An 11,481-nucleotide genomic window follows, 5' to 3' on the forward strand; every position below is an offset into this window, starting at 1 on the left:
CTATACATGTAATTAGGATTTATTACATATTATTTCACCTTAAATACGTTGCAGGGCAACTGAAATATAAATATATTTAATATAATTTGTTTGGTTTGTTTTAATTAGTAGTATAGTTTAATAGTATTTTACCTTAGATTTAATAGGTGTAAAATGAAAAAACGAATTAACCCTGACATTTCTTTCATTATTTTCATGATTTTCTTCAATATTTGCAATCCGTGGAGATACTATCCAACGATAAGAGTTTCCTTCATAAAAACAATTACTAAAAAATTAAAAGTAACCAAATTTATATTCTATCTTACCATTATCAACATTTTTAAGTGGTATCTGAAGATCATCTTTTATATTTTTCACACCATTGGAATATTTTATATATAGGGAGCTTTATTCATATTTCGCTACTGTGAGATTATTGAAATGTATTTAAAAAAAGATCATTTATAATTATTTCGATACTGTTACCTCTGTAATTAATTTAATATATTTCTGTAGTCTATTTTCCTTGTGTACAGGTTAAACTAAAGAACATCTATCGTGAAATAAGTATGTTGGTAAGGAAGCAAATATGAAGATGGAATTTAGAATTTGAAAATAACAAGATTTTAAATGTTAAATACAAGGGCAAACTTGAAAGTATATATATATATATATATATATATATATATATATATATATATATATATATATATATATATATATATATATATATATATATATATATATAATATAAGTTCATTTATTGCAGTGTTTGTGCTATGTTGGAGTCCATATATAATTTTTGATTTACTGCAAGTTTATGGACACATTCCCAGAACCCAAACAAACATTGCTGTGGCAACTCTTATACAAAGTTTAGCACCACTGAATTCAGCAGCGAATCCTTTAATATACTTGCTGTTTTCCACCCACATCTGCGCTAATATAAGGTAGATATTATTTTATTTATCATATAAAACTGTTATAAAACTATATACTTGAAACAATGATGTGCTATTTATCAAGATTTATTTTCTAAATACAAAATCACCCAACATTTTCATAATTTTATGTTTAGTCCAACTTAACAAAATTAAATCTGGCTAAAATAAAAACAATTAACATAACCTTATAATTTATTGTTTTACAGGAAGCTATTGCCTACAACTCATTCGTTATGCATTTTCTTTTTTTGCATACCATCTGACGAACAGGACCACTGTCTACAACATCAAAATGGAAGTGCCCAAACTCTGACTATGTCACTTACACAGTCCTCCAGACGACTTGCTTCCAGGACATCTTTAGGAAATAATATTAACTTTCAAACAAATATAAGGGTTGGTCGAAAAACCAACGTTTCAGTTGTTTAATATTGCTGATGTTTTAATCATATGTTTTATATAAACTTTACCTTATTGACAAAAGAAAAAAAATTATAAACATACACATTATTAAAGAACAACTTAAAATAATATTTCAGTAATTTGCCATCATAATTACTATTTACTTGAATTAATATATATTATGAAGCTAAATAATAGAAAAAAACTAAATATTGTATGTGACTGCAATTATAGTTATATAAAAGTAATAAAGGTAACTCATGAAACGTCATAACTCATGAAAATAATGAAATGTCTTAATAAAATACAGGGTTGATTGAGGTCACTGTAGTTTTAGACAACGGGTAACTTCACAGATCTAAATAATTATTCCAAATAAATATTAAAAAAATTAAAAGTATACCACTGTTTGTAAATCTGATTTTTTTTAAACTAAAATATATAAATTACCAACATTTTATATAAACATACTTAAAAGATTTAAATACTTAAAAAAGTAATTTGTTACTCATAAGTGTTACAGATATGTCTAAATATTTGTTACAATAAAATATATATTTCTTGTATGTGAAATAAATATGTTTACCATGGAGATACAGTTATGATTTATTTTTATACTTAATATAAATGATATATATAGAAATCATAATTATGAATGTACCCATTAATTTGTATTATGTAAATGCTACTTACTATAGATGTATCCGCTATAAAATAGTAATACTGCCTGATAGAATATAAAAGTTTATTAAAAATAATTTAAATATATAAAGTGAATATAAAAGAGATGAGATTTGTTACACCTTAAACAAATAAAATTAAAGCGATTTTCATGAAGGTGATACTGTTTGTAATTCTGTGTCTTGAACCCTAAAATCTTGCCTAGAATACAAAAAATTTCATTATACAATTATTCTTACAAATTATTTTTAAAATATCACCTTTTCCTTTCTCTAAGTATAAAATACATTACTCCAGCATTAACGATAAAAAGAGCAAGCATAATTATACCAGGAATCACCAATTCTAAAAATTAAACAATACAAGTAATATTTGAAAACATATTAATATATTTAGTATCGCAGACCTGAAACCATTTTTGACTGACTTAATTAAATTTAATAACAGTTTTATTATTATATTTGTTAATTTCGCGTTTTATTAAAACACGAGAATATATTAAGGTTAGATACGCATCATCTGATTAGGGATGCGGAAAATATCGATATTTTTTCAGAATAAATTAAATATAATTTCTAATAAACCTTTAAAATTAGTACTTAATTTTAACCGTTTGGGGAATTTTTGATACTTCATTTTATAGGTCTATCAAAAATATCACTATTTTCTAAGAGATTTAGAAAAAAAATTTAGGCTAATATTTCTCTTTTTTAATTTTTTCTTAAAAATGTTGATATACATATTTTTGTAAAATATCGATATTTTTTATATTCATTTAAATCTAATATCCAAATTTTTTAGATATTTTTTTTGGGATATATCGATATATTTTTAAAATATCGAAATCAATATATCGATATATTTTTTCGATATATTCCGATATTTTCTAAATATCGATAGATCAAAATATTTTCTAAAAAAAGTATCGATATTTTGACTTATAGATATATATAGTTTTTAATAAACTTCAATATTTTTTGTTATTATATATTCAGTTGGAAAGTGAAATATGGATATTAAAAACTTATAATATTCTAAGGAGATAATCAAACATTTGTTTTGATATATCTCTCTTTCGGACACCAAGTGAATTTTACGTGGATTTTTATCAATATTTTTGTTCTCCGATATATCGACTTTTTTTGGGCCATCCCTACTCAACCTTATATTTATATAATTGTTTTAAATTACCATATCTTTTAAGAAGACCATGCATTTTAGGACAATCTAACCCAATTTTCAAGCACTTAGTTTTCAAATACACGAACAAGTTAAAAGGTGAATTTTGAATTAAAAATCATTTGATTAACATTAGTGTTAGTGTTTTTAACAGTGTTTAAGAAAGGTATACTATAATTTACAAGGTAACTTATAACTTTATACATTAACTAATACCGATTTATACATAATTTGATTTCTATTAATGTACAATGATTTCTTTTTATTTTTTAGTAAATAATAACTCGAAATGACTACATCACTAGCACAGCAACTGCAAAAGTTAGCTGTGCCACAGACAAGTTTACTAAAGGAAAGCAAGGAAAGAGCCTCTTTATTATTTAACCCTAAGGAAGCAGCTGGTTTAAAAAAAGATATTGTTTATCAAATTGGTTTGGAAGGATTAGAAGATTTAATATCGAAAAATGGAGTATTTGAAGAATTTAGAAAATCTTTATTCCATATAACTTCAAAAAATTTTGAAAGATCTATTCAAACAAAAGAGGACAATAAGAAAGTTGATAAAGCAATTAAAAGGTTTCTACTATTGCTATCGCCATATTTTATGATTAATTCTTCTCATAAAGCTCTGGAATGGTTGATATACAGATATATGATTCATGAATATAATAGAAATGAAGTTTTGATGTTAATTTTACCTTATCATGAAACGAATATATTTGTAAGAATGTTGCAACTTCTGAACTTTCGTGATTCAAATGATAGCTTTCATTTTTTGAAACATCTTCAAAGACCTGGAGTTCACCTGACTAAACAAAGTCTATTGAATCATGCAGTTTCAAATAGTGGATTTTTAAAATTTACATCCACAATGGTTCAAAACATTATAGAAGTACATGAAAATCTGAATATTTTAACTGTTTTATTTAATTATTACTGTACTGTTTTTACTGGAGTTATTGAGTACTCTCCTGATATTAATGAGAATCAGATTTCACAAATGCTTCCGATCATTTTGAATGGTCTTAGTTCTCCCATTCCTGATTATGCTGCAGCCACATATGTAGTACTAGCTAGATTGTTGGTTAAATCATCACTGAGAACTATTTTATTGGATAAAATTATGGAAAAATTATCCAATATTCAAAGTAAACATTTCAAATTAGAAATTGTACTTGTAATGCTGGTTGTTTACCAGTCTCAAACACATTATGATTGTATCTCTAATACAGTTATAAAAAATATATCTGGGATTACATGGTTTTCACAGTGTTTACAATATTTAAATTTGAACGGGAATTATATATATCCATTTTTGAAAGTACTTGTTAAAAAATCAACAGAATATGGTCTCGATAAAGAAAATGTTTGGTCTAGACAATTATTGCTCAATTTGCTAGATGAGTTAAAACTTGATGGATTTTTCATTGAAGAATTTTTATGGTAAGTTGAATTTGTTAATATTATAATTTTTTAATAATTTTTAAAAATTCATTTCAGCCAAATATTGAATGTATTAAATGTTAATATGAAATATCCTCCAGAGGTTCTTAAATGGTTGCTTCAAATTATTCAAAAACTGGATACTCAATATCCATCTTATTTTGATAAAGCAGTTTGTAATGTTTTTGATAGCAGTTCATCAACATACAGTGATCTCAGATCTAATAATCTGAGAAAAATTTTAGAGAACTCTGTTTCATTTAAAACAAAGTTTGATATATTAAATAAGTTATATCACCCAAGTGAAGACATAAGGCAAGAATCATTAAAGTATTTAGCTAATAATTTTGAGAAATTAAAGGTGAGTGAACAGGAATTTATAAAAAGTTCTCTATATGAAAAACTGAATGATGAAAGTCCTAAGATTGTTACTGAAACATTGAATCTGTTAAAAAGAGCAACTATTACTCATGGATCTAGTTATGATAATGTCTTGCTTAGTTTATTAAATAAGAAAAATTATCAATCACAAGAATGGAAAAATATATTCAGTATTACTTTAGATTTATTAATAAAAGATAGACCATTTGATTGGAAGATATTCTCATCTATTTTTCCATATTTTATGTTAAATCCAGATAAGTGCATAAATAATTTAAAAGATGTTTTCAAATCTCCTTTCTTTACAAAATCTATTTTATTTCAGGATTTTTATAAAGATATAAGCAACATTACAGCTGACGATTTTTGTAATAGATTAATATTAAGACTAGAGAATAAGGGCAATTTTGAAATTATTGACACTTTGTTAAAATCTTGTGATGTTGATTCAGATATATGTATAGCAAATCAATATACAATCATTTTTTTGTTATCAAAACTAATACCTGTTAAATGCTCTGCTAAAATAGCACTTTTGGTGTTACAACATTACAAAGCTTTATACCTAAAATCAAAACATATTATTTCTAATAAAGCTACGCCCTTAGGAAAATATCCTGAAATTAGTCTTAGTACTAAATTTTCTCTAACATGGTTTAAAGAAGCTATAAAAACAGTAGTGACAAAAGTATCAATATTTAATGAAGAAGTGGAACATATTGATTTTAGTAATATTACAGATTTAACATGTTTTCTAAAATTATCCTGTTCATTAATATTTAATGATCATTATTCAATTGACGATATTAATAATGTTTTGGGTCACTTTTGTAATTCTGCTAATAACAGGGTCAATTTTGCTTTAAATGTTTTGTGCGCTAACGTTCTAGACAATTACAATTTATCAAAGATTGAGTCATATATTGAGCATATATTAAAAAAACATCATTCTGAATCATTTTCGTTCTCAGACATTAATAATTATTTGCTGACTTTATTAGCTCACTCAAATAAAAGTCGGAGGGAGATTGCCTTAAAGATAATGATGAGGTTGGTGAAAGTCAAAAAAGAATCCGCAGAGTCCCTTGAATATATTACTTTATTCAAGGGATTTACCGACCATTTTGAGGAAATAATGTTTGATGCAGAACAGACCTCCTTAATAGCTTTTAATCTGTTAGCGACAAATAATCAAAACAACAAGAAAAGAAGTAGTTTGGATGATTTGATAACGGCAGCATGTAGTTCAAAGGTACCTGTATATGTAAAATCCGGAATCTTAACAGTTGTATCGCATATTAATAACTTCGATATATTAGAACAACTAAGCGACAATGTTTTAAATATACTTGAGGAATCTCAAACAATTACAAACCACAAAGCGCTTATTTGTGAAAAAATTATAAATAGAATAGAACCCTATATTATTCCGAAAATTACAGTGAAAACTAAAGTTTGGAAATTTATAGAATATACCATAAGAAATAACAAAGATATAACTATTAATGATCAAAAAACTTGTTTAAATATATTAGTGATAAATCAGTTATCTAAAGAAATATATTCACGGATGCCAGAGGATTTACTAGAACAATTGTTAGACATTATATGTGAAGCGTCAACACATAACCAGCATCCAGAAGTTTTATCCGCTTGTAATCGATTCTTCAAGCATTTAGATTTAGATGCGAAATTAATAGTTAAAGTGTTAGAAAAAATGAGAGATGTTCAATCAAATAAAATTGACCCCGCGAGAAAAAAGAGAAGAATTAGCATTGCACCGACTGTTGATATTTTAACGACCTTAGAATGGAAGAAGGGTGTATGTATTTTAGAATTCATACAGGACAAGAAGAAAATAAGAAACAGTAACTGTTTAATTGGACTTTTGTTTAGCATTTTAAAGAAATGCCTTGATTTCCAAGAACAGGAAGCTGTTGAGTACACCAAACAGTTGATATTGTCTCTGATTTTGTTGATATGTACGAAAATAGATATCCGAGCAATTCCTGAAAATGCTTTTAATCTTGAACTTGTCATACAGTGCATAAGGGCCTCTCAGAACCCGCAGACTCATCATCATGCCCTGATGCTTCTAGCAGATGCTGCACAAATCGTTCCGACAGAAATACTGCACCATATAATGACGATTTTTACGTTTATGGGATCGTCAGTACTAAGATATGATGACGCTTATAGTTTCCAGATTATAATAAAAATAATTGACTCCATAATTCCGATTTTACTAAAACAGAATAACGAGATGTCAATATCAAATATTTTGCAAGTGTTTGTAGATGCCTTACTAGATGTTCCAGAGCACCGCAGAATCCCTCTGTATAAACAGTTGTTAACCAATGTCAGTGAACAACAAAATCTCTACGTTTTTCTTCTTTTAATATTTGAAAGACAAGTGTTGCATAGTCAAGAGAAACACAAACAAAACAAAGGTAAGAAGACATATGTAAAAATATTTTAAAATCTTATTCAATAAGTCTTATCGAAACGTGATTTTGTGGTTTAAATTACAATTTAGATACATTTTATGATACTGTATTTCGGTAATCTCTAATAATTATTGCTGTTACTTCTTGAACGGTTAAACTCTTGATGATATTTTTTCGGATACAGACTAGGGCCGATAACACTTTTGTGGCATTCTTTTTGTTCTTATATCAAATTGTATCTGCTGAACATAAAAATTCAAACGATTTTTTGTAACACGTACTATTTTAAAGTTATGATAAATTAAAGTACTATAAATAAATAAAGACACTATGAAAATTTTAAATCATATTTATTTATTTATATTATTAATTTTATAAATAAATAGTAATATATATATATCTACAAAAAGACAATAAATCAAAATAATTCAGATTCAAGTGGTCAATAGAAAATTGTACTATATATTCTGAAAGAAAATAACGAAATATTAACGTCTCCTCTTGTGAATAGTATGCCCTTCTATCTGTTTTATATCCCGGTTCGTCATTCGCCATTCCAAGATTAAAGGGAAAAATCGAAATTACTTTCTTTAGGGATAACTAAGCCACTAACTCATTGGCAGTAAGATTTTCATCGAATTCATTGTTTTTGTACAAGTTTTCTTATTGGTGGGGCAACAAAAATGCCTTCTTTTAATTTAGGATGGAAAAATCCTTTACCATTTTTATGCACGGCCTTGAGAAAATCATTCGTTAAACCAATTTTTATATGTAAGCATGGAAAAATCCAATTTTCTTATAGAATAAGAGGTTGATATTCAACGTTTTATTTATCGAAGTCCGTTCCGGCCTGTCTTTAACTTCATAATGGTTTTTGGTGTCTCTACTGTCCCACAAACAGAGAAAACAACAATATTTAAACCACTTTTAAATAAGCACAAACATTCCAGTTGTATTATTTGTATTTAAGTCTAAAATTAGTTTCATATCTTCTTAAGTTTCTTTTAAAATCACTGAATATGTAATAGATATGGAAGGATATCGGCTGCCATTGTGGAGTAATACAGCTTTTAATGGTAAATAATATTCACACTATTTCTAACGAACGTGACGTTTTAGACAATCATGTTTTAGACAATAGAACTTATTGAATAACCTGTTATAATTTTAGTCAATAAATACATCTATGTTTTACAGTTACCTAATTACTTTTATCTTTGTTCCAGATCACACTATATTAGACATAGCACTAACATTGTGTTTGGAATTCCCTTCGGAAATAAATCTTAATGCTTGCCTACAGCTTATAAATTTCATAAAACAACTTCCTGACGAGAAAGGGGATAACATGGATGCAACAACGGTAGCACCAATCAATATTGAAAATTATAACCCAAAGCAGTTTCGTCATTACAAATATGTATTGATGGGATTTATCAAAAATCTTTTGACAACACCGCAGTTCGTTAATAAAATTGTTGTGCTCTCAAATGATGAAAACATGAAACTAGAGAAAATATATAAGGATTTAATCGTAAGCGTACTGACATGCATTCAGAAGACTCAGAAAGCCACCGAAAAAGCAGCCAATACACCACAGGCACAGTACTGGAAAATTATGTTACATCATGCTTATGACATTTTGGACAGTATAAACGCCTTACTGACACCAAATATGTTCCTGCTAGTAATAAAAGGTTTAACGATGTATGACCTGTGTACAGTAAAGAGACGAGCACTGGAACTACTTAATACCAAATTACAGCACAATTACCAATATTTCGAAGACTGTGATAGAAACGATTTATATATTCTGATTCCACCGATAATCTCCATCATCGAACTACTAAATACCGATGATATTGAGGTAGACCAAGAAATTTTAGTCCAAACAGCATTGCTTTCTCTGAAACTCCTGGTAAAAGCATTGGCTTCCGATGACCCCGAAAAATTCGTCAGAGTATTGGAATTCATAAGTAATCTGCTGGGTTCTGGCAAGGCACAAAATAATGTTCTGGCATCCGTAATATTATGTCTAGCTGAATTATGCGCTAATTTGAGAGTACATGCTATATCATGTCTTCCTGATATTATGCCGTCGTTCTTGAAAATCCTGAAATGCCAAAAACATCAAAACACGTCGAATTTATTACTTATAAGTGTGGTTACGGCAGTGAACAAGCTTCTAGACAGTTTTCCGTTGTTCTTGAGTCCCTATCTAAAAAAGATTGTGTTCGAGATGTCAATTTTAACTACCAAATGGGATTGTACCACCGACGATCAAAAATTGCTGCCTCTTGTAAATAAATTGGTCCTAATCAAACAGAAAATAGGAAGTTTGATACCATCTCGAATTCTAATTCCGGTTATCGAAGATACTTATGCTACATTAGTAGCTAAGAAATATTATAAAGCTGTGGGTTCGTTGATGGATATTTTATCCGAATGTTTTAAAAATCTAACATCCGCCGACCTTAATTCTAACATTCAAGAACTGACAAACTTTTTCCTGCAGGCTTTAAAGTTTCGCTGTGAAAACCAGTGTTCTATAGATGACGCAAACTTAGTAGAAACTCATATCGTCAAAGCTCTTAATGTTTTAATTTTGAAGTTATCCGAAACATCTTTCCGACCCTTATATTTTAAAATATACGAGTGGGCCGTGCGAAGTGAAGAAAAAAGTGAGAGACTTATCACATTTTATAATTTATCAATGACTATCGCCAATTCATTGAAGGGATTATTTGTTCTGTTTGCCGGTCATTTCTTAAACAACGCGGCCCAAATTATTACCGATATCAACAAGTTGAAACCGAATTATTCTTATTTCGATGACGAAACAAAAGATATACTTTTATTAGAGAACGTATTAACAACATTACAGGCTGTTTTTAGTTACGACAATCAAAAATTCATTAACAGAGACAGATTTGATATTTTGATGCAACCTTTAGTAGACCAGATAGAAAACGACTTGGGTGGCGTCGAAGCATTGGAATCACGAAATGAACGATTATTAACACCGACAATTGTTCACTTCCTACTGGCCGTCTCTGATGATGTTTGCTGGAAACAAATGAACTATCAGATTCTTTTGAAAATGCGCAGTTCATCGCCGGACATTCGATTATTCGCACTCCATTGTCTGAAGGAGGTGGTTACCAAATTAGGGCAGGACTTCTTACCCCTCTTGCCGGAGACTATTCCATTCTTGGCTGAGTTACTCGAAGATGAAGAAGAAAAGGTTGAAAAGGCTTGCCAGAAAGCTATTCATGAGATGGAAGTGGTTCTAGGAGAACCGTTACAAAAATACTTTTAGCACAATATTATTAGTGACATACTTTGATAAATAAAAAAATGTTACTTTCTTTTAATTGTAACATAACTTGTTTGATTTCATTTGTATATTGATTCACAATGTTATAAAATACACTTTTATATTTGTATAGTAATATAATCTAGTTTATTATTGGACCATCTTTTAGTGTACACTAATTTCCCTCAGATTTGAAGTAATTTTTACAGTTAAATAATAGAATGTGTTGGTATAGTCGTATGGGATCACTTGAAAATAGTAGAACTTTTATTATTTGAATAATTAATTCTTAATAATAAAATTGGTCATTATTCGCAAACATATTAGAGAATTAGATATTTTATTCTGTAATCTATTACAAAAATCAATATTTAATAGTGGAGTCAATTTAGCTAAAAGAATGATAGCAGTAAAAAGACATCTTTATTAGTATATTTCAAAACAAATTTTATATTTTTAGTTACTATACCAATTAAATTATAATCTTGATATTTACAGAAAACTGCATTATCTTATTTGACGAACACTATTTTGTTTATTAATTCTCTACTCAAGTTTTTAATTTTCATTCTTTTATTTATTATTATATTCGACTATTCCTGAAATTAATGATTATCTTTCTTGAAATATATTGCCATTTTTTTCAAATATATGAATGATACTAAATAAGTAATACTAATTATAAATATACATTTGTTTAATAACA

At 27.9% G+C, this 11,481-nt stretch overlaps 2 protein-coding genes and 1 long non-coding RNA gene across 7 annotated transcripts in view; 2 read left to right on the forward strand and 1 right to left on the reverse strand.

Annotated features, from left to right (window-relative positions):
- Positions 1 to 1,492, forward strand: part of Ccapr2 (cardioacceleratory peptide receptor 2) — a 121,968-nt gene extending 120,476 nt beyond the window's left edge. For 3 of the 4 annotated variants that reach the window (XM_076399201.1, XM_076399199.1, XM_076399200.1), the window contains exons 9-10: positions 752 to 932; positions 1,133 to 1,492. In XM_076399201.1, the coding sequence (XP_076255316.1) occupies positions 752 to 932; positions 1,133 to 1,355 (404 nt within the window). In that variant the 3' untranslated portion in view covers positions 1,356 to 1,492. The remainder of the gene's footprint in view (positions 1 to 751; positions 933 to 1,132) is intronic. The other variant, XM_076399202.1, reaches the window with a different exon arrangement.
- Positions 1,493 to 2,059: 567 nt separating this feature from the next.
- LOC143193181 (uncharacterized) lies at positions 2,060 to 2,545 on the reverse strand. The gene is made up of 3 exons (XR_013004956.1): positions 2,416 to 2,545; positions 2,270 to 2,354; positions 2,060 to 2,210 (listed from the first exon to the last, which is right to left on the reverse strand). It is a non-coding gene; the product is annotated as an uncharacterized LOC143193181 (long non-coding RNA).
- Positions 2,546 to 3,228: 683 nt separating this feature from the next.
- l(2)k09022 (HEAT repeat containing 1 homolog l(2)k09022) lies at positions 3,229 to 10,930 on the forward strand. 2 transcript variants are annotated; one of them, XM_076399193.1, is made up of 4 exons: positions 3,229 to 3,373; positions 3,462 to 4,631; positions 4,689 to 7,462; positions 8,686 to 10,930. In XM_076399193.1, the coding sequence occupies exons 2-4, from the start codon at positions 3,478 to 3,480 to the stop codon at positions 10,776 to 10,778; spliced, it is 6,021 nt and encodes a 2,006-aa protein (XP_076255308.1). In that variant the 5' UTR covers positions 3,229 to 3,373; positions 3,462 to 3,477; the 3' UTR covers positions 10,779 to 10,930. The 2 variants fall into 2 exon arrangements, with proteins under 2 accessions (XP_076255308.1, XP_076255309.1); XM_076399194.1 differs by having other exon boundaries at positions 3,230 to 3,354.
- The last annotated feature ends 551 nt before the right edge of the window (positions 10,931 to 11,481 follow it).

Source organism: Rhynchophorus ferrugineus, unplaced genomic scaffold (assembly GCF_030347505.1).
Source record: "Rhynchophorus ferrugineus isolate W39M unplaced genomic scaffold, kcgeb_rfMv2 rfM3, whole genome shotgun sequence".
Classification (NCBI taxonomy): Eukaryota; Metazoa; Arthropoda; class Insecta; order Coleoptera; family Curculionidae; genus Rhynchophorus; species Rhynchophorus ferrugineus.